The sequence below is a fragment of the Saccostrea echinata genome, unplaced genomic scaffold, assembly GCF_033153115.1.
Source record: "Saccostrea echinata isolate AGI-Se365-2 ecotype Australia unplaced genomic scaffold, CSIRO_AGI_Sech_v1 ptg000040l, whole genome shotgun sequence".
NCBI lineage: Eukaryota > Metazoa > Mollusca > Bivalvia > Ostreida > Ostreidae > Saccostrea > Saccostrea echinata.
Genome location: NW_026889789.1, coordinates 4,732,934 through 4,760,464, shown reverse-complemented (window position 1 = coordinate 4,760,464; position 27,531 = coordinate 4,732,934). Strand labels below are relative to the sequence as shown.

General features: G+C 34.0%; 1 protein-coding gene across 4 annotated transcripts; it reads left to right on the top strand.

The window, feature by feature from the left end:
* LOC133200571 (CCR4-NOT transcription complex subunit 2-like) lies at window positions 1-27,531 on the top strand. Of its 4 annotated transcripts, none has more exons than XM_061336352.1 (18): window positions 1-94; window positions 2,045-2,196; window positions 3,120-3,155; window positions 5,156-5,249; window positions 5,838-5,930; window positions 6,201-6,261; window positions 6,534-6,702; window positions 7,479-7,562; window positions 8,643-8,752; window positions 9,321-9,422; window positions 10,258-10,344; window positions 10,759-10,799; window positions 11,193-11,304; window positions 11,902-12,061; window positions 12,719-12,780; window positions 16,348-16,397; window positions 20,517-20,617; window positions 27,023-27,531. In XM_061336352.1, exons 2-18 carry the CDS (start codon window positions 2,123-2,125, stop codon window positions 27,246-27,248), a joined length of 1,662 nt encoding a protein of 553 aa, XP_061192336.1. In that variant the 5' UTR covers window positions 1-94; window positions 2,045-2,122; the 3' UTR covers window positions 27,249-27,531. The 4 variants fall into 4 exon arrangements, with proteins under 4 accessions (XP_061192336.1, XP_061192335.1, XP_061192337.1 ...); XM_061336351.1 differs by having other exon boundaries at window positions 9,321-9,434; XM_061336353.1 differs by lacking the exon at window positions 3,120-3,155 and having other exon boundaries at window positions 9,321-9,434.

Sequence of the window (27,531 nt, the reverse complement as noted above, 5' to 3'; positions counted from 1 at the left end):
TCAGAGAAAAGCCAGTGATAAAAGTGCATTTTTTAAAAATATTATTGTTCGATTTTCACCATGTAGTTTCAAAAATTGTCTTATTCTTTCTTAGGTAAGTTAAAAATTCATACGATTATGACTACTTTTAAGTTTATCGCAAGAAATATCGGTTTATTTTCCATGAAAGGTCAAGGACTTTAATATGGTCGAAGCGAAGTTGTTATATGTTCTAATGATTCATAAAATACAAGGCAAGCTTTGTTTTTATATTTGAAATAGATTTCATTATTTTATTTAAATGCGAATCAATAGAGTTCTCTGATAATCCTTGTAAATATGTTCATTAAATTGACCTAATCTAGATCATGTTCACATTAGTCAGTTTGGAAGTAATAGTCCAAATGGGATAAATATAAAAGCCCATCTGGGGTTTAATAACCCAAGTGGATATAAATTTACGGTGAAAAAAAAAACATTTAGCTTTGGAGATGATAAATCCTTGGACTTCAGAATGCATAACATGCACATAAAGCAACAACTATTTTCTGAATCCCCACTGTTTAGCATGTTTAGGACATTTATCCATAAAACATCTTTGGGGTCAATCTCATCAAGTGAGTGGTAATAGGTAAATTTAATTACTAGCTTAAAGCTGTTATATTCAATGTATGTTTCTTATAAATTTACAATAGTTGAATCAAAATGATTTTTTTTTTGTTTTTTTGTACTTTATGTCCTGTTTGGCTAAAATCATGATAATATCCCCTAATAGACTCTTACTGGTCACAACCTGTTAGTGACTTCCTTAGCCTTTTTCCACAAAAAATCTTAAGTTTTTGTGCAAGATTTTAACATAAGAATCTCTTTAAAAATCTTAAGTGCTTTTCACAAACACATTCGTAGCAAATTGAACTTAAGATTTTACTGCTTATGGTAGACTTCTTTCCTAGCAACGATCTCAATGTGCTTTATAATCCTTAAATAAATGGATGATAATAAAAATGAAGGTAAGTTTTCAACACTTGTTGTAAGTGAAACAAACACTATTGACAACAAATTCGAATGCAATCCATTGTGGAGCAAGAAAGATTGAAATCTAGATAGAATGTTCTATCGTTAAAATGATATTGTCCTACGGACCCGGTTTAACGATAGAATTTGTTCCGTGTATTCGCAATGTAGCAAAATAAACACGGGCGATAACTCGAACTCTGTGCATTTTCTATGAAGAATCCAGAGAGTTCCGAATGTCAACATGGCGTTAAATTTGAAGCGAGGAAAAAACGTTGAGAAAATGAGTTGAATTTTCGTATATAATATGGATTAATTTTTAGGTTAAAAGGCATACACAATCTCAAAAGGTTTGTTTTGATTAATTTGGTAGTTATTTTCAGTGCAACTCATTTTGTATTCTTCAGAATCATTTCGGAGTGGATCCACTCCGATTTGCTACATTGCAAGTATATGGGACGTATTCTAACTGTGGTGAGGGCCTGTCCCGAGACACAGTTAGAATATTCTAACTAATTGAAATCTGACATCACAATCACAAGTCTGATGGAAAAGTAGGTCATACGAAACTGTCATCGTTAATATTTTGTAGTATATTTCATTTGATTTTTTCAACCAATACTTGTGAAAAATGTAAAATGCTATTCAAAGTTGCCTAAAAAAGTTCAATTAAATGTGTATTTTGGTTTTTGCAGTTATATTTTTACAATGAAATCGGTTCTAAAATACTTACAAGAGGGTTAGGGCTCTCGTAAAGTTATGACAAATTTTACACATAAGAATCTCTTAAGAATTTTTGTGAAAAGGAATAAACTCATAAGATTTCTCTTACGATATAAAATTATCAGAAGATTTTTTGTGAAAAGAGGTACAGGTTTATAGATTAATAGGATAATGCAATATTAAGAGAATTTTGTTTGATTGCAGCTGCATGATTAAATAAGTAGAATTTTGTCCAACTTTGAGACATGACTTCTTGGCTGTTCATGACTTGAAGAAAAAGATTTAAATGCCTTTTTGTAGTAATTTCACAATTATATTATAATTTCAGTTGTACCAGTTTAAGTTTTGTCATATTTGAAGAACAACACCAGTGCAGACTTGGAATAAAAACCATCAACAAGTCTTAATGATACCAGACGAGCAAGCCATGGCTTTCCGTAATCCCCTGGAAAACACTAATATGTCCTCTGGCATAGGACAGTAAGTCATTTGGTTAAAACATTTCAGTTGGGGAAAAACGTACAGTTGAACTTCAGTATCTCAAACATGGATATCTCGAATACCATGGATATGTCAAAGTAATAGGGAAGTCCTACACCTTATTTCTTAAGTATTTTACCCTCGATATCTCGAACCCTCAGATATTTCTCGAAGTTTTCTCTTAGTCCCATCAAGTTAGAGATAACGAGGTTTTACTGTACATGCTGTGGATATTTCCTGAGTAGTGAATATAAATCTATTGCTTTAAAATAGGGTCTGGTAAACATTAATAAGTGTCATAGGGGTGAAACAATATGCTTTCTTCGTGATAAATACATATTGTATGATTTTGTCATGGTTTGATTATTTTCAATATATTTTGATAGAAAGAAACAAATTCAAAGTTCTGTTAAGTCTTGTTTCACTAAAATTCATAACTTAATATACATGTGTGAAAATTGAATAGAAGAAATTTATCAGAATAAATTGACTATTAGAGATTATTCTACAAACTATTAGTCCTCAAAAATCGCATTTACAGTTTTAGTCATGCTGTGTAGCATGTTTTTACTAATGCCAAACCTGACCAAATAGCAATCCCGATGGAAAAATGAAACAAAAAAACCCATGAGATTTTGTACATCACTGTACATAAAACAAATTGACAAAAAATACTGTGGTAAATCGATATCAGGGTGAACTGTTTCACTCCTAGTAAGTGATCAGAAATAGCCAATCATTTGAAATAGGGACATATCCTTAGAGTAATCTTTAATGGGGAAAACATGTTCAGTGAAGTTCAGAAAAAAAAAACAAACAAAGTAAATATATATATATCTTACACATGATGAAGTACTTGGAAATATCTCTTAGTGTTGCACCGAATCAGAAAATCTGTAGTAATGTTATAATTTATTATTTAGAAGGTTTATGACTGACCAATTATCATGGAACACACAGTAAGTATTGACTCAGCCCTTTCAGTTTGATTCTGTCACAGTTACAGGGTTGTCCAAAATTAATAAGCTTTCTCACGTAGTTACAGGGTAGGCTAAAAATAAGGGATTGTCTTATAAGGACAGTTTTATGATAAACAAGCATAAATTCTACTTAAGTTATTAGGGTGAATGTAAGTAGGTTTTTTTTTCATCATGTTTGCAGGTTATTCTACTAAATTATAGACTGCTATATGTCTAAGATTATACGGGGATGTTCAAAATTAGGGATTTGTCACAACATGCACATTTACAAGATTGCCCAAAATTAGTATTCTGACATGGTTGCATAGTTAGCCAAAATCAGGGAAATGTCTTTTCGTATGATTTATTTACCATGTTTATAGTCTGTTCTTATTTCTTGGTATTTATACATCAGGCTTCTTCTTAATCTCTTTGTTATATTTTATACAATTAAATTAACTGGGAATTAGTTTCTGTTTTAAATTTTTAAAGATTAAAAATGAACTAAATGATTTGATTTTGCTTTTCCTAATGTAAAAAATGTAAAGTCGTCAACAACACAGTTATTTTAAACATTGTTAAATACATGGAAATGTTTTGTTTTGTTTTTGTTTTTTTTTTAAAACTATATTGCTGAAGATATTGATATTTGATTTCTTCATCATGTTATTACACAAATTCTGTAAATGTCAAAATTTTGTGAAATTTCTGTATAGTTGTATGAAACATATCTACAGACTGTTCTTTTCAGATACAGCATTTTAGATTTTCTATTCTGTTATGAGACAGTTGTCATGTTTATAAAAGTCAAAAGCTTATACCATGTATACCTACATACATGATATCTATGAATTCAATTTCATTTTAACTGAAAAAAAAAATCATCCCAAACTTTTACACTGAACAATATATACCACATACTGCATTTTGAGAGAAAAAAATTTCACAAATACTTACGTCAATGTACAAATTTGCATGCAGTTTAGACAATAGACATTCTGTGACAATTTCAAACTTGGAACTAGGCAAGAAAAAACAAGCTTTTTATGGTTCATTTTGTGCAAAAAAAAACTGCATGACTTCATCATGTTCATTTTCCATTGCATGCACTTTTGCCCAGGGGAGCAAATTGCTCACGAGACTAATCATGCCATAATGTTGCACAGTACGGACCCAACCTCTTGATGTATCCCCCATATAGATATGTTGGCTCTCGTCAGACCCAGTGTTTTTTTTTATATGTCGTTATACTGTGGAATCATTTTATTTGATGGGGCTCTTTTTTATAGACCAAAATTCCTTGATGGAGGAGCAATTTCAAAGGAGTAATGATAGTCTATTAATAGATCAATACTCCTTGGGATTGCATTTTCGGGGGTAATAAATATCAACAAAATCCACAAAAATTAAACCCCTTAGAAATATAGTGATTTCACAATACCTGTAATACTATGGGTTTTTTTTGTATTTTTTTATTATAAATACAGATCATGAGACCACTCTAAGATAACTTTTGAAATTGAACTACGTATGTCAAATTAAAAAGAGAAAACTATTGTAGTCATTGCATTTAAGTGTTAATTGTGCACCCACATCAATTCAACGAAGTTGGTCAAATTAAGGGAGGTAAGTGCTAAGACCAATATCTAGTATCTACTTGAGCTATTCAGTTACATGTGATATTAGGTCTTCATCATGGAATATATTAAAAGGGTAAGCTAGTTTTTCAAGAAAGCATAATGCTTTGTGACCACATCTATGTAATTCCTCAGTTTTTATGTTGAGTGCATGTTATATATGGAAGTGATTTGACCATGTCTGATTAATCTCAGTCAGTTGTTTGTGTTCAGTTCACTGTTGTCTCTTGACAAGAGTTTTTAGAAAATTGATGTTTAGTAGCATTTGAGAGTACAGAGAAAAGTTTTCATCTACAAAGATACAGGTTTCAAGTTATAAATTAAGAAAATCAGATGAGAAGAAAATTTGATTGTCTGTTTCAGGTACGGCTTGAGCCGAAAGGGGACGGGGGAATTATCCCCAGGGTCCAGAAAGATTCTGGGTCAACAAATGCCCCCAGGGCCACCCAAGCAAAATGTGAGTTTTGTATGCTCTGAAATTTCTAGCAATGAAAGATGTATCTCTATCTTATTATAACACCAGCTTAAACTTTTCCTAGAAGTCAATGTAATATTGCAAGAACTGTAGACCACCAAATTTCTCTGGACATATTATTTTCATGAGAGATATTTACTATATATAAGCAACACGAAATTTTCATGAATTTCAGTCATTGTAGCATAAAATCTTTGATTATACAATTAGACTAGAGAATGCAATTTTGGCAAACAGACGGTCCTGTATAATTATGCAAAAATAATGTTCTCAGGAACAAAAACCGATTTACAGCACCACATTCATTTTCTGTAGATTTGGACATTAAACCAATAAATTTTACTTTACTATGTTCACGGTTTATGACATTTCCATGAAATTAAAACTGTGGTAAATTAGGGTTATCAGGTCACATAATAATACAGTAAATGAAGTATCTGTCACAAGACACATACGCACAGATATAGCTTGAAATTAAAACCATCCGACTGGTTCTTACAAATCATGAAATTTTAGTACTGCAGAATTAGGTTGACTTACAGTTTAAGCAAAGATTTGACTTTTTTTCAGATTCTTGCACTCAATATTGATGATGACGGAGAGCTAGATCTTGGACAGGGTGCCATGTCAAATTCTGCCAAAGTGTTTCGGCCTGATAGAGATGTAAGTAGTGTTTTCTTGTGGGTTGAAGCTCTGACAGTATGACACTAAAACTGTTAGATAGGTAATCATAAGATTAGATTCCAGCAAAATTTTGAATGTTGTGAATGTTACCTTAAATTAACCCTAGGATTCTACGTTAATAAAAATGTAGGATGTACAGTTGAAGAGGTTTTTAAATTAGAATTTCTTATCTAACAGAAATTTGAAAATTGATCAGTTAGTGTTTTCCACAGCTACGTATTGTTTATCCTGTTGATATTTGTTGCTTAGATGATGTCACAGTCTCCCTCACAACTTACAGGATTCGGGCCGTCCAACTTCTACTCACAAGGTACTTCCTACTTTCATTTTTAGACAGCACAAGATATATATAATCATGACAGTGTCTTTGATTTATTTTTCATGCATTTTCTTGGTAAATACAATTCTGAATTAAGAGACATAACTCTTCATGTGACCAAATATACTGTCAAATCTGTGTTAAGGACCCACCTTTGGAAAATGAGGAAAGTGACCACTTGAATAAAATATTCTGTAATTGTTTGTAAACATACTTATGACAGAATACAATGCCCTATTTTCATGCCTTTTTTGTTGACATAGGTGGAAGTTCTGGCCTAGGTACAAATGCCAACCTGGGAGGAAACTTTGCAGCCCTACCTCAGAGAGGGGCAGTGTCAGGGCCCCAGTTTAGGGGTAGTAGCTCCACACCCACAAGTATGAACCTGCCCTATAATCTACAGCAACCACAACAGCAGCCCTCACCTAGCAGGTAATGTCAGTCAACTAGGTACATGTAATGTCAGTCAACCATGGAATATCAGTCAACCAGGTAATGTAGTCAACCAGGTAATGTCAGTCAACCATGGTGTGTCAAAGAAATAGGTAATGTCAATCAACCATGTAATGTCAGTCAACCATAGAATATCAGTCAACCAGATAATGTCAGTCAACCAGATAATGACAGTCAACCTGGTAAAAATGTCAGTCAACAATGGAATGTCAGTCAATCGGATAGTGTCGGCAACCAGATAATGACAGTCAACCTGGTAAAAATGTCAGTCATCAATGGAATGTCAGTCAACCAGATAATGTCAGTCAACCAGATAATGTCAGTCAACCAGATAATGACAGTCAACCTGGTAAAAATGTCAGTCAGCAATGGAATGTCAGTCAATCAGATAATGTCAATCAACCAACATAGTAATTTCATTAAATATTCAGGGCTATGTTCAAGATAATAGATGTTAGTCTAGCAGCTAGGCTTGATATCTAAGTGTATGAAATGCACTGTGTGAATTTTATACTTGTTACAGCTAGGCTGTCATACTATTGAAGGTTCATCATAGTTGTGTGTAGACCTAGATAGCCACTATTATTTTGAACACAACCCAACTGATTGTATTTTTCAATTAAGTAATGTGTGTTCAATTTGATTTGTTTTATTGAGCACATTATTAATGGGAGTCTTTCGCTCCAACTCTACATGGAATTTTAAGAATAGGTTTGTCAGGTATTGTAGTCACTAATGTATTTTTTTCTCCTCAGAAATATGATATCTGCCATTGGAGGTCAAAGAAATGTCATGTCTCAGAGTCAAACAAGTCAGTCCATGCCTAAATTACAGAACAGGTAAATTACAGAACAGGTAAATTACAGAACGGTTAAATTACAGAACAGGTAGGTTACAGAACAGGTAAATTACATAAAAGATTAATTATAGAACAGGTAAATTACAGAACAGGTAAATTACAGAACAGGTAAATTACATAAAAGATTAATTATAGAACAGGTAAATTACAGAACAGGTAAATTACAGGACGGTTAAATTACAGAACAGGTAGGTTACAGAACAGGTAAATTACATAAAAGATTAATTATAGAACAGGTAAATTACAGAACAGGTAAATTACATAAAAGATTAATTATAGAACAGGTAAATTACAGAACAGGTAAATTACAGAACAGTTAAATTACAGAACAGGTAGGTTACAGAACAGGTAAATTACATAAAAGATTAATTATAGAACAGGTAAATTACAGAACAGGTAAATTACATAAATTAAAGATTAATTATAGAACAGGTAAATTACAGAACAGGTAAATTACAGAACGGTTAAATTACAGAACAGGTAGGTTACAGAACAGGTAAATTACATAAAAGATTAATTATAGAACAGGTAAATTACAGAACAGGTAAATTACAGAACGGTTAAATTACAGAACAGGTAAATTACAGAACAGGTAAATTACATAAAAGATTAATTATAGAACAGGTAAATTACAGAACAGGTAAATTACAGAACTGATAGGTTACAGAACAGGTAAATTACAGAACAGGTAGGTTACAGAACAGGTAAATTACATAAAAGATTAATTATAGAACAGGTAAATTACAGAACAGGTAAATTACAGAACGGTTAAATTACAGAACAGGTAGGTTACAGAACAGGTAAATTACATAAAAGATTAATTATAGAACAAGTACATTACAGAATGGAGAAAAAAATTAAAGAACAGGTAAGTTAAAGAGCAAGCAATTACAGAACAGGTAAAAAATGACACAGTTGTAATAATTTACAGAAACAGAAATTTGTCATTGCTGAATGCAGATTCTCATCTTGTCATGTTTGTGGTTTGTGTTGTTCTACACATTTTGTCTGTGATTTCTGTGTGTGTTTTCTCTGATAGAGATTTTACTTGTCATTTCAGTGCTTCAATGTCCAGTATTAACAACAACTTTGTGTTTGGTCAGAGTGGAAACCGACAGAGCAAGTACTCCACAGTGTACAGCAACCCAGAACAGAAGTTCATGAACATGTGTAAGTACAAACCAGAAGTTCATGAACATGTGTAAGTACAAACCAGAAGTTCATGAACATGTGTAAGTACAAACCAGAAGTTCATGAACATGTGTAAGTACAATCCAGAACAGAAGATTCGAACATGTGTAAGTACGACCCAGAAGTTCATGAATATGTTTAAGTACAACCCAGAACAGAAGTTCATGAATATGTGTAAGTACACCCCAGAAGTTCATGAACATGTGTAAGTACAACCCAGAAGTTCTTGAATATATGTAAATATAATGCAGAACAGAAGTTCATGAACATGTGTAATTACAAACCAGAAGTTCATAAATGTGTAAGTACAACCCAGAAGTTCATGAACATGTGTATGTACAATGCAGAACAAAAGTTCTTGAACATTTACAGTAATTTATTACTATGAATGTAGCTTAGCAGTTTATACATACATGTAAACATGTAATTAGCAGTTGTCAGGTTGTAGTACACTGGCTTATATCCTTGTTCACGCTGTGTGTGTTTCTGTTTTGATAGTTTTTAGTATGCTGATGTATGTGTTGACTTTGTGTTTTTGTTTTGACAGTATTTGGTACAGAAGATCAGCCCGGTTTAGATTTGTCAGAGTTTCCCACTCTAGGAAACAGGAACCTTCCATCTACGCCGATTTCTTCCGTGAGGAATTACGGTCAGTATGGTGGTAGGTTTGAATATGTGTTCATTGCAGAGGGTCAGGGTCATTTTGGCATTGATGAATTTGGGACTTGGAATTATGTATTCATATATATATATATATATAGAAAAAGTCCATTTGGATGGGAAAGGATTTTAAATTTGATTTAATTTTTATTTAACATTTCTTTTTTAATTGGAGCTGCCAAGGTGACATAATTTACTGTATCATGAAAATTTTTAAGGCTTATTATAATTGCTGCCTAAGTGACCCGTCCTTCTGTTTTTTACCAAATCCTGAAGATTTATACCTGTACGAAATGTAAAGAGAACTGCTCTTTATTTTGATACTATGATAGTAGGATCTCAGTCAGATTGAAGGAAATCATTCAATTTCATTTCCTATGGTTCTGCAAGTAGGATTTAAGGTCTTTTATCTGTTTTCTTTTTAACAAAATGTGAAGTAATGGGCAGATATTTTTGTATTAATTTTTTCAGTCCCAGATGTTATCAATGAAGTATTGTATGCATACCTACATGTAATTTAGTGTCTTAAAAATCGGAACTGTAGGTCATTGATTAAGTTAAAAAATAATACACATCATATTTACCATAAATGTGAGCATTCATATATTTTATCGCAATTGTGGATTTGCACTGTAGAAAGCCTGTGTAATGCTAAGATATGTACCCCATTATTGAAAATTTAATCACGTAAACTACCTCATTTTGACAAATGCTTAAAAATAGAGGCTTTAGAACTTGAAGCTGTAAGATTTATTTAAAAGGTAGATTTGACTTAACAATGGCCAATTGGGTATATTGGTATCTTCAGTTTGTTTTCGTTGTAGTGGGGATGGTGAGTAAGCCGGTAGCGGAGACGGCCCCCGAGTTCCAAATCCAGCAGGAGGATTTCCCCGCCCTCCCTGGGGCACAGAGTAAGGCAGAATATATTTCTACTTCACTTGGTTTTCATCTTTGTGCATGTAAAGTTCAATATCTATCTCTTACAGTAATAGAAAAATGATTGAATAACTGTTTAGAAAAAGCAATCTTTTGAAGTATGAAGGAATATCAGATATTTTTTTATTCCCACCCTTCTTATGTATGCAACACAGAATTCTGTGTTGAAATAATTTGAAAAATTAAAACTTATTTTATTTGAACATACAAATTAAGTGTTGTAGTGTATTCAGTTTTCAAACTTTGTACATAATTAAGAAACACAGTTTCTTCTCTTGAGATTGATAAAGACCGATAAAGACTTACATCTGTATGTTAAAGATCAGAATAGCATTGTTGTTGTTTTTTTTTGTTTTTTAATCTCTGAACACCCTGTTTTTTTCCCCCAGATCCACCCTCAAGTGTATCAAATGACACAGCCAGGAAAACGGTAAGTCATATTTTATATTTATGTAGTAATGTTGTCTAAAGTTTAATATATGTACATGTATTTCTTAAATCAGATAAAATCTTTTTATTCAGACCAAGATCAAGCCACAAACCCATTGTACTGTTAGGAAGTTAACATTAAGTTTTCATTCAGTAATTTGATTTACATGGAATTGCATATTTTTGTACATGGAAACTGCAAGCACTTGATATTCTGTACTTGGTGAAAATAAATTTGGCACCTTTAGATTTTAGATTTTGTCAAGTTTTTTGCATGATTCTCAGCTGATTATAGCAGTCGTCAGGCCTTTTGTTTCCTTTTGAAGAACTTAATGTTGCTATTAAGATTGTCAACATTAATTTTCAAATCACAATTTTCTTTTTTATTTTTCAGCCCACAAGCGCTTCATCGTCATCGTCAACAAATGAACAAATTTTGAAAGATGGAAAATTTCCAGGTGACAAGACAAACCAGTCAAAACGAGGCATACAGACCCACGCAGATGGTTAGTGGGACTTATTTACAGTGATGATGTATTTAAGTTGATTAATATTAAATTGTGAGACATTTCTAAAGAATTCTAATTTTTGGACCAAAAAAAATGTATTCATTTGTCATATTTCATTGTGAGAGTCCTTGAAACATTATACTACAAAACAATACAATAAATAAGTAAATAAAAGAAAGCTGGCAGACCTGTGCAGTCTGTTACAGATGCTGTAGGCATACAGTGTACCATTTTCTGTGTGAGATTAATTTACGCTATGTACGCAGTCACAAATTTTCCATGGAAATTTGTTACATCATACTTAATGTGCATTTCACACATATAATGGCAATCCAGGAAATTTGCGCAATTTTGTACTCACGGATTGAAGAGAAATTGTGATTCCGCAGAATTATGACCCCATGGAAAAAAGTAGGTTTACAGTATCAAAATTGATTTTCCATTGATTTATTGTATTAAAAAACAGTGCAAGCTACATGTATTTCTTGACTTGTACTTAATTTCAGTCAAGGAAGAATTGGTAATTAATTGTTTTTTCCCCCCAGAATATTCAGAAATAAACTGATGGTTAGAAGTGTGAGTTTATCTGTTTAGGCATGGTGTCCAATATTCCCTCGGGGATGGTAACTGACCAGTTTGGAGTGGCAGGTCTTCTATCCTTCATCCGAGCAGCCAATGAAAACGACCACAATCTCATCGCCCTAGCTCCTGGGATTGATCTCACAACGTTAGGGTTAAATCTCAACTCACCAGAGTAAGTAAATCTCAACTCACCTGCGTAAGTAATCAACTCACCAGAATAAGTAAATCTCAACTCACCAGAGTAAGTAAATCTCAACTCACCAGAGTAAGTAAATCTCAACTCACCAGAATAAGTAAATCTCAACTCACCTGTGTAAGTAATCAACTCACCAGAATAAGTAAATCTCAACTCACCAGAGTAAGTAAATCTCAACTCACCAGAGTAAGTAAATCTCAACTCACCTGAATAAGTAAATCTCAACTCACCAGAGTAAGTAAATCTCAACTCACCAGAGTAAGAAAATCTCAACTCACCTGAATAAGTAAATCTCAACTCACCAGAGTAAGTAAATCTCAACTCACCAGAGTAAGTAAATGGCCATATTCTGATTTAAATACATATACTGTATTCAGGGAAATTTTTGCCCCTGTTTAATTTTCACCCCTTTTGCCCTCAGCACAAGTGTGTGAATTTAAAACTTGGGAAGTTAAAAGAAAACCATAATTTCTTAAACAGAAGCTGTGTCTTATCCAATTTAAAATGGGGCAAAATTGATTGCAAGTGTGAAAGGGCAAAAAAAAAAATCCTGTATACAGGACAAACTAACCATTGTTATCATTAGGTCAGTGTTGCTGGTTAATGACACAAATCTTTTAATTTTTTTTACAGAAATCTCTACAGTACTTTTCAGTCCCCCTGGGCAGATTCTCCCTGTCGACCTCAAGATATAGGTTTGTATTCGTGTCTTTCTTAATATCAACTTTTTATTAGTATGCAATAGAGGATTGTATGTATGTTCATGTGTGTGCACAAAAGATTTCACTGCAATCTTATTTTTGACTATTACGAGAACAATTTACCTTATAGGGCAAATCCACAACTGTCTTTTGACGCAAACTGTGTCATTTGGTTGTTTGGTGATTGTGTAATTTTCTTATGTTTAATGATTAAAACTGAAGGTAATTAGAATTACCAGGTCCCTGCTCTGCTTGTACCCTATAGGGAATAGTCTGTCTGTAGGTCTGAAACACTTGTCCAGAATGTATTTTCTCTCCCCTTGGTCCAACCTTGCTCAAACTTGACCCATAGAGCAGTGATTCTTCTACAATTTTTAAAAGTGGCATGGGCCTTTACAATTGGGAAAAATCACTAAAATTGTTATTAACCTTAATTGAAAGGTAAAATAAAATATATAAGTAAATGTTACAATTTTTATGCTACAAAATAACAAATTAGGCACAATTCTGCATTTTAAACTTTTTTTTTTTAATTTTTGAAAGTTTTCAATAAATGTGGCCTTCCTGTATTTCAAATTTTTTTTGTCATAATAGTAGACATAAGAGAAAATCCTTCTTGTAATAACCATTGAATATAGGATAACCTGACATGATTTTTTACAAATAATTTATTTTTCTAACAAATTATTAAAGCTTTATCAATTACCGTAATCATATTGATGCAATTTCTCTGCAATACTAGTTGCGTCTGCCGGGTCTAGAAACAGTTCAATTTTTGTGGAATCAGGGATGCATGTTGTAAAACTACTAGTAGATTGATTCACAAATAAAGCTATGTTTCGTCAGTTCACATGCATCTTAGGATGTATTTACACAAAAGCATGTTTGTTTCTATGTCTTGTAAATGCACAAAATAATCAGCTATTCCTCACCATTAATTTAAGAGTTTGAATGACTGAGAATGATAGCATTCCATTTTAGATAAGTTGTACATAAAAAATTCAGTATAACAAAAAAAAAACCAGCAGATATTTTTTGGGAAAAAGCAACTGAAATTGGGGAAAAATCGGTAAATTTTGAGAGGGGAAAGGGACGATATTTGGACCTAAATTGGGTGTAGAAAAATCAATGTAAGAGTGTCTGTAAATAATGGGCATACTTGCCAGCCTTCATACATTTGAAAAAAACAGAGTAATGACCCTCTGGAAAGTAAAAAGTTGGCCATAATTTAACAACATTCATGGCATTTTTACCAGAATTATATTATACTCTTATATTGCATAATTATGTACAATAAGCATTTGTGTATTGAAAATTATTTTATTTACAATAAGCACTAAAATATTGTGAGGATGACCAAAAGCAGTTATATTTTAAAACTTTACCCTAAGACAGAGTGCAACAGATGCCAATAGCAAAAAAATCAAAGTATTGAATGAAAATTTCATGGAAAAAATGCTGTATGGTTAATGATGGCAACCTAGTTCTTGGAAGTTCAAATATTTTTTTCTAAGTTTTAATGAAGTAAGAAAAATGATTTATTTAAGAAGATAAAATACAACATTGTGCCTTTTGACTGGCAAAACTTTTTCATTGATTTTTTTTTAATGAAAATTGAAGTTTTGAGAGTTTGAAGCAAGGCACCGAGGAATTAATGGCGGCTCGCTAAGTCCCTTCTCCCCTATTATACTATATACCCGATTTTGCTAAGATTGTCTCATGAAAAATAATTGGGTTATGGGTTGAAAAATCAGATGTAACCCAAAGAAATTGGGTGAGTTGGCAACTTTAATTATATGTTTGCAAAAAATTTGTACCAGTTTTGTAGATCAAAGGTCAAGATTAGAAAAGAATATCTTTGTGTTAAATCCTTGTCTTGGGCATAATATATCTCCCCTCAGTCCCATCTGAATCATATTTCAAGCATTAGTATAGGTAGTGCTGTGAACTTGAACAAAGCTTAAATGAAAGGTCAAGGTTGAAGCAGTCCTCTGTGTAAAAAAAAAAAGTCAGAATTCAAGGTCAAAGACTATAGTGTAAATTCTATTATTATATAAATTAATGTTAAATAAAGTTTACCTTTTACATATTTACCCCCCCCCCCCCCCCCAATAATTTACAGTAAGACACGCTTATAATAAATTGACACTTACACCTGAGTGATTTTCATTCCCCATGTCTTTAAAATATTGTGAACTTAATGGATATAACAAATTATGCTTAATATAACATAGCAAACTCAGTTGTCCCTGTCACTTTGTTTTAAGGTTAATAAACCCTCTGCTCACACATATAAAATGTTTCTTTAACTCTTATGATTTTCTAAAGGAAATGTATTTATTAAGTAAAATACAAACAATTATAACATGGCTTTCAGGTCAAAATTGGACAAAAAGGACACTTTAATTTCACAAATTTATAAAGGAATAATAGACTAATTAATTATGTCATTGAGAGTTATCTCTCTTATCAGAGTATCGATGAACCTTAAGTGTGTTTTACTGCATGAAAGCAAGAAATTAAAAAAAAAATGCATCCCCCCAAAAATTTCTCTCAACACTGAGACATAAAAATTCTTGGTAAAAAAAATTGTCCTCTCCAGAAGTCCTTTTCATCCAAATGTCCTTTACTTGATGACAGTTAGGACCCCCTTGAAATAGATGCTATCTTAATATCTATTCTAATTAGTAATATGAAAATAAACACTTAATAAAAGTCCGAGCAATTGTTTGTAACTCTTATGCACATTTAGAGGGAAATAAATTATTTTGATATCACTTGCATGATCTTCAAACAATTAAAAATATTTTGTTTTTTTGGTCACCCATCATAATTGTGTCATTACATTTTGAAAAAAAATATTTTGGGAAGATGAGAGAAATTGTAAATAGTTTGCTGTAACAACCTGTGTCACCGGCCTGTTCAATACACATTTGTGTTACTTCCTTGATTTAAAAGATCAAACATTTCCATTAAGTTTGGAAATAATGGGGCTATTATAACATATAAATGACTGTGTGTTTCATGAGATCAGTACAATATTGTAATTGTAAAGTACTTGGAAAGATTTGACTCGTAATTGATTCTCACGCTCCATCAGAATGGTTTTCATCAATCAGTTTAAAGTATAATGATAAAATCACTTATTAATAATATCATGGATAGAATTTGATAATGTTCATTTCCATCATAGTTTTGATTATTCTTATAAATACACAGTGTTATAAAGTTAGATTTAAATTTTATTTTTATGTAGATGCAATTCTTGATCATCTTATTCTTCAAAATCTAGGTCATTATAACAAATCTAGGTCACTTTCAATTTGCATGTTTCAGTAACTTGGAAAGACTGAAACATATTTGCCTAAAAATTTTAATAAATAAATATTTGATACAGTTTTTGGTATTATTTAAAAAAATCAAGCCCTTGATTTGAAATTTGCAATTTGACTACAAATGTAACAGATTTATATGTAAAAAAAATTCTTTGTTAAATGCATTTAAAATGAATTACTAATCATGCTACATGTAATATATCTTTTTTCTCTCTTTCTCTCCTAGATTATCATGTGCCATCGGAGTACTTAACTAACATATTCCTTAGAGATAAGGTATGTATAATTGTATGAGGAGATTATTACACAATATTTACTGTAACTTTACCAATTTCATTGAATGTGCAAGAAATATCCACAAGTTTCTGACCTTCTTTTGCCAATGTTTCTTGCTCAGTGGTGGATCCAGAAATTTCGTAATGAGTGGGGTGGGGATGATGGGTGCAGTAGAAAAAAGGGGGACTGGGAGTTGCATTGAAGCTCCCAGTGGGTCCAGGGCAAAACCCTGTTGTGGGTTCGGTGACAAATTCTTACAAATAAGTTTTTTCCCCTTGATTTTAGGAAAATCGACATATTCTATATACATGTACAAAATATATACAATACAAGTTATATATATACAAGTTCTGTATACATGTACAAAAAAATTCAAATGGGGGCCTGCACCGGCGCTGGACCCACCTTTGTTGCTGGGAAGCATTTAAATTTAACGTCTAAGCTTCATTAGTCCAGATGCTTGTGCTCCAAAAGATTGAAGTGCCCCGATTTTTGATACGTACATTTTATAGTAGACATAAGCACATACACTTTTCTCCACAAATTTCATTCAGAAGGTGGATTATTGGCATGAAGATATACAAGGCTGAATTTAATCTTTTGGAGTAATTCTGTAGAATATTTTCTCAGTCATGAAAATTTATAGTGTCAGATTGATTTCAAACTGACTAATTGGAATAAATGTTGTTATGAGTAATAGTTGGTTTTACAGTATTTCATGTATGGTGCATGTGTTAGTAAGTGAGAAATGTGAAACTCATATAATTACTGGGTATTTAACAGTTTTTAAACTAAAAATGTTTTTGTAACTTTTACATGTAATGACATTTCTCAGAATGTTATTTTACACCTTTTTGGTAAAAACTATAATATCTGCAGTTTCATTGAAATTAAAGTCTTTTTGCAGTATCTACAAAGTACCTCTTACTAAGTTTGTTTCTTTTAGATAATTCACAAATACTTCATAAGCAGTTGTTAGTTTTGAAAAAAATATTCATTAACCATTACCAGTTTGAACTGGTACTCTTTCCAACAGGAAAATAAAAAACATCAGGAAATAAACACTTTTCTACTTGAACATACAAATGGTCCTTTAAATACATATTCAAATGTTGAGTATTGAAAAATTAATTTGAAACTTAAATTTGAAGTCTTCATAGTTCAAGTGAACTATTTCTATCTGTTCCCCATCCATCTTGTGTTTCAAATTCTTTAAAATGGCTGTAACAATTTCAAGCAGTTTTTGGTTTGCATTATATTTGGATGAGGGGGAACAAAGATGGTGAAATTTGGGGAGAATCTTCACAGTTTGTTGATTTTCCACAGATGTGAAGCCATAACCATCAAAGTTTATCCAATCTTGAAGATTATTAAATTTAATTGAAAATTCATTGAATCTGAGAAATTTTTTAAACATCAGACAACAGGCAACTGTTTGCTTTATTATCAACAAGCAATGAACCCTTTATCAGAATTATGATTAAATTGGTTAACTCTGCCTATTGGATTTGTTTATTTTGAAAAAAATCTTCTTAAGTGCAATGATATGGTGTATTGGAACATGATGTTGAACGTATGGCATGAATGTATGATCAAGTATTATGCATGTTCTTCTTGGAAAGAAAATATGAAGTGCTCTTAATTGTGTTTTATTATGATACAAATAAATTGTACAGATGGAAAAACCCCTATCAGGGAATATTGCTGTTAATCAGCAAATTTTCACAACACGTACCTTATTCTTGCGAGATGGCAATTTGGTATTTATGAGTGATACCAAATTTTTATGAACAGTTTATTTTTGTATATATAACCTTTTATAATATGTTTAAGAGTGAATTTTTATGACGTCGAGCTCTTGGAGCTCGAACGTCATCTAGCAAGCGCCCAGTTGAAATCGTGACCGGATATGTACGCGACCGAATGTGTCAGTCGATGCATCCGCAATAGAAAGTAGCAATAGCTATAAACCAATTTCTTTGAAAACGCTCAAAATGAATAATAGCTTGAAAATAAAACTGCATCAATTATATCTGCAATTAATTCTATTGCAAAACAACAATATTATGTTTTATTCTCACACAAGAAAAACGTGATGGTTGTTGCGGATGAATTTCTACAGAAAGGGTGCGTTGAATGACATGAATAACATTTCGGAACGATAACCGTGTAACATAAACAACACAACAGGAGGTAAAATAATTACAAAATTACATAAACACGAATACTACAAGACTGAAAAGATTGAATTTCTAAATCTTAGCTTTACTTATACAATCTTCTAACCAACTCTATCCTGAAAACCGATGATATTGACCAGTATTGCTGTATTTCTCCATTTCCTCAATTTCCCGGTATACCGTATACCACGCCCGATCGTAACTCGATCGTAATTGTAACAGAACAGAGTCTTGGTTGTAGTTTAGATGCAATCACTAATATTGACATTGGCAATTAGAAAAAAATATTATATAAATTCATGAAATCCTTCATAGTTCTTCAACTGACTGAAAAAACATGAACATATTCGACGGTGTCTGGTCAATTCGAACCCTGCTCCATTCGGACCATGACATAAGGCCCCAGACTGTAATTTTGATTTTTTGTTTAAACTATTTTTTTATTACGTTTCCTGAGTCACTCACTTGACTTATTGCTATCTTCAAATTCAAAAAGATCTTTTGAAATTGTTTTTCTTCTTCGACGTCATTGAAGCCTTTCAGGCTTTTGATTTTTTGCAAGCTGAGGGTCTCATGTAATTATGTGAAAATAATGAATATATTTCTGCTTTTAGGTCACCTGAGTCACTCAGGTGACCTATTGCTATCTGTTTTCGTCCGTCGTCGTCCGTTAACTTTTGAACATTTTTAACTTCTTCTCTAGAACCGCTCAACCAATTTCAACCAAATTTTGTATATAGCATCTATGGGGAACAAAAATTGTAAATTTCATGGTCCCTGCCCCCCCCCCCCCCCCCGGGGCCTGAGGGGTGGGGCTAAAACCACCAAAACTAATGCAATCTTTAAAAATCTTCTTCTTTACTCCTGGACATGAAGCAGTCAAACTGTTGGCATCATTGTAATAAGCATTGAGCCCTCTTCCAAAATTGTGAAATTCATGGCCCCAGGGTCAGGGGTTCTGGTGTTAGGGCGGGGCTCTATTGATTATATAGTGAAAATGCATTAATTCTTTGAAAATCTTCTTCTCTGCTCCTGGGTATTAAATAAAGGAACTAAGTACATAGTTATGATAAGCAAGAGTGCCTCTTCCAAAATTGTGAAATTCTTGGCCCCAGGGTCAGGGGTTCTGGTGTTAGGGCGGGGCTCTATAAATTATATAGTGAAAAAGCATTAATTCTTTGAAAATCTTCTTCTCTGCTCCTGGGTATTTAATAAAGTAACTAAGTACATAATTATGATGAGGAGGTGGGCCTCTTTCAGAATTGTGAAAGCCATGGCCCCTGGGTCAGGGGTTCTGGTGTTAGGGCGGGGCTCTATTAATTATATAGTGAAAATGCTTTAATTCTTTGAAAATCTTCTTCTCTGCTCCTGGGTATTATTTAAACAACTTAAGTGCATGGTTATGATGCATAAGGATGCCTTTTCAAAAATTGTGAATTTCATGGCCCCAGGGTCAGGGGTTCTGGTGTTAGGATGGGGCTCTATTGATTATATAGTGAAAATGCATTGATTCTTTGAAAATCTTCTTCTCTGCTACTGGAGACTATTTAAACAAACTAAATGCATGGTTATGATGCATAAGGATGCCTTTTCAAAAATTGTGAATTTCATGGCCCCAGGGTCAGGGGTTCTGGTGTTAGGGCGGGGCTCTATTGATTATATAGTGAAAATGCATTGATTCTTTGAAAATCTTCTTCTCTGCTACTGGAGATTATCTAAACAAACTAAGTGCATGATTATGATAGACAAGGATGCCTCTTCCAAAATTTTTAAATATATGGCCTCAGTTTTTGGGGTTCTTGAGGAGAGGGGGGGGGGGGGGGGGCTAGGGCTAGGGCAACAATGCTTCATCTATCAGTGTATTTAACTTCTAAATTGTTGTATTATACTCAGGTGACCGTTAAGGCCCTTGGGCCTCTTGTTCTTTTTTTTTTTCCAGCTTGCACCAATCAAACTGAATCGTTATGGAGAGGACGTACTTTTCTTTCTATTCTATATGAATGGCAATGACTTTATACAACTGGCGGCAGCAGCAGAGCTGTAAGTGTCAAGCCCTTTTCTTGCTCTATATTTAAATTCTTCCCATAGAATACTTCCTTTTAAGTCCTTTGCTTTGTCATTTGGGAAAGCACATACTGTTCTGTTGAGTGAGATATTGTAAGGAGTTGACATTCTTAACAAATGTGAATAAATCAGACAACATCCAGGCATTTATCAGATGAATGCTGTTTTAACTACCGGTAAACAGTATCTTCCCCTTTTGAAAAAAATATGTCAAAATTCCATTTTTAACCTCACCTGAGCTGAAAGCTCAAGTGAGCTTTTCTGATCACATTTTGTCTGTAGTCTGTCTGTCTGTCCGTCCATCTGTAAACTTTTCACATTTTCGACTTCTTCTCCAGAACCACTGGGCCAATTTCAACCAAACTTGCCACAAAGCATCCTTGGGTAAAGGGGGTTCAAGTTTGTTCAAATGAAGGGCCATGCCCTCTTCCAAGGGGAGATAATTAAGAATTTGTGAAAATTTGGTGTCATCTTTTAAAAATCTTCTTCTCAAGAACCATTGAGCCAGAAAAGTTTAAAATTATGTGAAACCTTCATTACATAGTGTAGATTCAAGTTTGTTCAAATCATGACCCCAGGGGGTAGGGTGGGGCCACAATTGGGGATCAAAGTTTTACATAGGAATATAAAGGGAAAATTTTTAAAAATCTTCTTCTCAAGAACAACAAAGCCACAACTAGTCATATTGATATGGAATCATCCTCAAGTAGTGTAGATTCAAATTTGTTCAAATCATGACCCCTGGGGGTAGGGTGGGGCCACAATGGGGGATCAAAGTTTTACATAGGAATATATAGGAAATTTCTTTAAAAATCTTCTTCTCAAGAACAATAAAGCCACAATTAGTCATATTGATATGGAATCATCCTCAGGTAGTGTAGATTCAAGTTTGTTCAAATCATGACCCCTGGGGGTAGGGTTGGGCCACAATGGGGGATCAAACTTTTATATAGGAATATATAGGGAAAATCTTTAAAAATCTTCTTCTCAAGAACAACAAAGCCACAATTAGTCATATTGATATGGACTCATCCTCAGGTAGTGTAGATTCAAGTTTGTTCAGATCATTACCCCCGGGGATAGGGTGGGGCTAAAATTGTGGATCAAATTTTTACATAGGAATATATAGGAAAAATCTTTAAAAATCTTTCAAGAACAGGAAAGCCATGATTAGTCATATTTATATGGAAGCATCCCCAAGTATTGTAGATTCAAGTTTGTTCAAGGCATCCTCAAGTAGTAGGGTGGGGCCATAATGGGGGATCAAAGTTTTACAAAAGAACATATATAGGAAATATTTTTAAGATAAATCTTCTTCAATCTCAAGAACAACAAAGCCATGTTTAGTCATATTGATATGGAAGCATCCTCAGGTAGTGTACATTCAAGTTTGTTCAAATCATGAACCCCCCCCCCCCCCCCCTCCCAGGGTAGGGTGTTAGACATCTTTACAATTCCGTTTTAAAGAACAGCAAAACCATGATTAGTTATATGAATATAGAAGCATCCTCAGAAGGTTTATATTCAATTTCATTCAAAACATGGCACCTGGGGGTAAGGTATGCCTAGAACAGGCGATCAAAGCTTTATATATGAATATATGGGAGAAATCTACTGACGTAGAACATCAGGGCCATATTGACTCAGGTGAGCATTGTGGCCCATGGGCCTCTTGTTAGCTCACCTCACCAAAGTTGGGGGGCTTATGTAATACCCTCGGCGTCGGTGTTGGCGTCCCAGGTTAAAGTTTTTGGAGCAGTTTTCTTTTCAAGTACTTCTATGCCCTATATTAGGAGATACATGGAGTCAAGGTTTCAGATGCTGCAATTTCAGCTAAAGAATGACCAGGTTAATGTTTTTGGAGCAGGTTAAAGTTTTTGGAGCAGGTCTCATTTCCAAGTAATTATAGGCCCTATATTGACCAAACTTGCATGGATAATACATCGAAGGATGCACACTACTGAACTTGCTTCGGATGCTGGATCTGACCTACATTTTCCAGATGAGTGACCAGGTTAAAGTTTTTGGAGCAGATCTCATTTCCAAGTAACTTTAAGTTCTATGTTGACCAAACTTGCATGGATAATACATCTAAGGATGCACACTACTGAACTTGCTTCGATGCTGGATCTGATCTACATTTTCCAGATGAGTGACCAGGTTAAAGTTTTTGAAGCAGATCTCATTTCCAAGTAACTTTAAGTCCTATATTGACCAAACTTGCATGGAAGATACACCTAAGGATGCACACTACTGGACTTGCTTTGGATGCTGGATCTGATCTATATTTTCCAGATGAGTGACCAGGTTAAAGTTTTTGAAGCAGATCTCATTTCTAAGTAACTAAAGGCCTATCTGTACCAAACTTGCATGGATGAGGCATCAAGGGATGAACACTCTCAAACTTGCTTCAGATTCTGGATTTGACTTACATTTTCTGGATGAGTGACTAGTTTTAAGTTTTTAGGTAAGTCCATTCCCAAGTAACTGCAAGCCCTATCAAACCAAAATTGCATAAATGTTGCATCTAGGGATGCACATTACTAGATTATTAGTTTAGTGTCGGACTTTGACTTACTTAAAGACAACATTCGTTGAGGTGAGCTCTGTAATCTCTGATTACCTATGTTTAGTTATAGAAGATATCTTGATGAAACATGCATGTGATACTTGAAATATATTTATTTGTGCTAAATCTAGAAATGAATATTTCCAGAGGGGCATGCCCAGACTCCATTGGTACATGTATATTGACATGTCCAGTGCCGAAGTCTAGATTCCCCCCCCCCCCCCCCTCTTTAAGTGTAAAGAGTAGTCAAACTAAACATCTAGATAAATCCCTGACATCTTGACTTGTGATTAATTTACATTCCCATCGCCTGCATGGTGCAGTGGTTAGAGTGTCTGCTCTAGAGTCTCGAAGTAAGGAGCTAATCCTTACGTCACGGGTTCGAATCCACTGTGGGACATGGAGACCCATCCTTCGGATGAAGCCTATAAACCGAGGTCCTGTGTTGCAGTAGGTGTTGGCACAATAAAGATCCCTCACTGCTCAATGGCCCTAAGTGTCGAGCATATTAGGTATAAATTTGCAGCCCTCCACATGAGTAAAAAATTCTCAAGAGGGACGTTAAACAAAAAACAAACAAAACAAGATGTGTTTGTGAAACACTGATGCCCCCGTATGGCAGCTTATGTTGAAGGTTAAAGTTTCTCAAATGCAAGTCAAAATCCAGGCCAAAAGATAAAAAATGTTGATACCAAAAGAAAGATCTTGTCTCGAGGAAAACACCTGTGAAATTTGAAAGACCTAGATACAACTGTTCAAAAGTTATGGTGAAGGTTAAAGTTTTTTAAATAAAAGTCAAACGTCAAGGTCAAGGTCAAAGTGGTTGGTATCCAAAGGAAGATCTTGTCACAAGGATTACATATGTGAAGTATGAAAGCCCTAGCACCAACCATTCAAAAGTTATGGCCAAGGTTAAAGTTTTTCAAAAGTAGGTCAAACTCCTAGGTCAAGGTCAAAAGGTCAAAGTCGTTGGTATTCAAAGGAAGGTCTTGTTACAAGGATTACATATGTGAAGTATGAAAGCCCTAGCTCCAACCACTCAAAAGTTATGGCCAAGGTTAAAGTTTTTCAAAAGTAGGTCAAACTCCTAGGTCAAGGTCAAAAGGGTCAAAGTGGTTGATATCCAGAGGAAGGTCTTGTCACAAGGAATACACATGTGAAGTTTGAAACCCTAAGCACCAACTGTTCAAAAGTTATGGCCAAGGTTAAAGTTTTTCAAAAGTAGGTCAAAGTCCAAGGTCAAGGTCAAAAGGTCAAAGTTGTTGGTATCCAAAAGAAGGCCTTGTCACAAAGAATACACATGTGAAGTTTGAAACCCCAAGCTCCAACTGTTCAGAAGTTATGGCCAAGGTTAAAGTCTCATAAAATTTTGCAAAAGTGGGTCAAACTCCAAGGTCAAGGTCAAATATGATGGTACCCAAAGAAAGGTCTTGTCACAAGGAATACACATGTGAAATATGAAAGTCATAGCTCCAACCAATCAAAAGTTATGGGCAAGGTTAAAGTTGACAACAGACAGACAGACAAACAGACAAACAAACAGACAAACAGATAAACAGACAAACAAACAGACAGGACAAAAACAATATACCCCCGGGATCTTTCGATCCGGGGGCATAAAAAATTTACATTCCCTGCCCTGCAAATGAAGTTTTGGGTGATATGTAAACTTGATGTGTGTTCCACGTAGGACTGTTTCTCCAACTGTCTCTTCTACATAACTTTGCTCTTTGCTAAAATATCCCACTTGTTTAGGTCTCTGTAAACTTAACTGACCAGCTTACTAATTTATTATTTGTGAATATGGTCCGAGAGCAACATACCAATGTTTTTATGGCACAGAAGCCAAGTTTTTATATAGAGAGTAAAGATACCACTTCTTGTTACAAATCAACATAGCATTTTGGGATGGCACTCATTATATGTTTTTATTATACCTCTATTAAGAATACTCAAATTTGATTGGCTTGTTAGAAGGCTTTTAAACTCAATAATGACTCCAAAAAGTACCGTTTACAGCAATAATGACCTAGGAATCATTGCACGTGGGGTATAATGACCGGTCAATAAAATTAATGACCGCTAAAAATGACCTGTTAATCCAAATTCCATTCAAATTTTAAAAAAAATATGCATACAGTAATGATTGTACATTACAAAAATTGCCGTTATAAAAATATGTATAGTATTTTTAGGATAAGGAACACGATTGGCCTTTAGATGCGTCATAACATTTATCGTTTTCATTGAAATTAACTTTCGTTACAATACAATGTCAAATTCAACGAACGCAGACTGGGCTCTCTTGTACAGTAAAAGTCTGCACCAGATTGTCATTGTAGTCGGGAATGGTATCTGTGAATTTATAAAAATGCAATGTTACTGACAATCACAGAGTGTTTTAATAAATCGGCGGTGCAAAAACTTACAAGACTAGCAGCCGAAAAGTAAACAACTTCACAAGCGAATCCCGATCCCGATGGAACACTGATAACAGTTCGTAGGTCTTATACATGTAATTGATTATTTTAGTAATTAAGCTTACAAAAATTGCCTTAACTTATATCGGTATAATGAAACAATTGATTACCCCTTATGAGTTCAACATGGTAAAATAAGGACCCTCGACCTGGCCCACTCGCTGACCTGACCTGACCTCGGCCGCTACGCGGCCTCGGTCAGGACAGGTCACCTCGTGGGCCAGGTCTTGGGTCCTTATTTTACCATGTTGACCGCATAAGGGGTAATTAATTGTATAATATATCCTCTTTGTGTATGAGTTTTTCTTTAATTATTACTGAGTTCTACTGCATGTGGTTTGTCTATTGTCAAGAAAAAGATTTCATAGGCTTATACAGCCAGTTATCTTAATGCATAGTTATTGAATTATATTAAAGAATATTAGAAGAATATCTGCCCTCTCAGAGGGTACCTTTTTATGGAAATGAAAGCACAAGGTCTCTATATCAATGTTTGAAATGGGACACTGGGTCTTGGTCAATTGACTGGTTTATGAACAGGGCTGTTTTATGGATAAAGTGAACCCAGCTCTTTCTAAAAAATGTTTTTATCAGTAGAGGATTTTATGTCAATACACATTTGTAATTATTTGGCAGTTAGTTATTGTACATTGTATAATTTGGACATAAACATAATTAGCATCTTTTTTGCTGTCTTAGTTCTGTTGTACTTAATATCTAGGTCAATGTGACACTTATACTGGTAGGTCAGGATTAAGGAAATGAAAATATTCTGTCATAGCTAGGGAAGGAAACATATATTTGAGAAATTCCAGGACTACTATATAGGTACATGTGTATTGCTTTCAATGAAAGGTTGATGACTTGTCATCACAAAAATTATAAATAAAACTTTGCAGTAGGATGACTAGCAGTTCTACAAAGAGGACACCCTAGGGTTCTCCGTTTAATGGGATCCTGATGATGAGTTTTGTTTGTTTGTTTGTTTATTTATTGTTTAACGTTCCACTCGATAATTTTTCACTCATATGGGGACACCACCACTTGTGGGTGGAGGACTGCAAATTTTGACATATACTTGGCACTCAGGGCAATTGAGCAGTGAGGGATCTTTTTCCTGCCAGCACCTACTGTGACATGGTACCTAGATTTATTTGGTCTCATCTGAAGGACCGGTTTTCATGTCCCACAATGGGATTGGAACCCGAGTACTACATTATGAAAATGATGACTGAAAATGCACTAACAGTATAAAACAGAAAGTGAGAATTTAAATATATTGGGAAAACTTCATTTATTAATGATTTAGAATTTTTCCTTTTTGCAATGTAGGTACACACGAGACTGGCGCTATCATAAGGAGGAGAGGGTGTGGATCACGAGGGCGCCAGGGGTGGAGCCTGTGATGAAGGCAACAACTTATGAGCGAGGAACCTATTATTTCTTTGATGTACAGAACTGGAGAAGGGTTGCAAAGGAATTCCATTTGGAGTATGATAAATTAGAGGAACGTCCAACCCTACCTAACACAATGCAGCATAATGCAAGCCAGCAGTAGGTCACATGACAGGAAGTGAACTTTATCATGTGACAGGAAGTGAAATCTGACCCATATAGACAACAGAAAACAGTGGCCTCTGATGTATACTTTTTTCTTATGAATTTTACCATATTTTTTTTTTTTACATAAAGCTTGTCTTTTCCTTGATAGTTTGAACTTTATTTCTTTATTATATTGAGATTGTATGAAAAATATTCGAAATTGAAAATTCTTATTCAGTATTTGATATATTTGAAATAATGAATTTTTCATTTTTTAAGTCACTGTTTTCTCCTTGCAT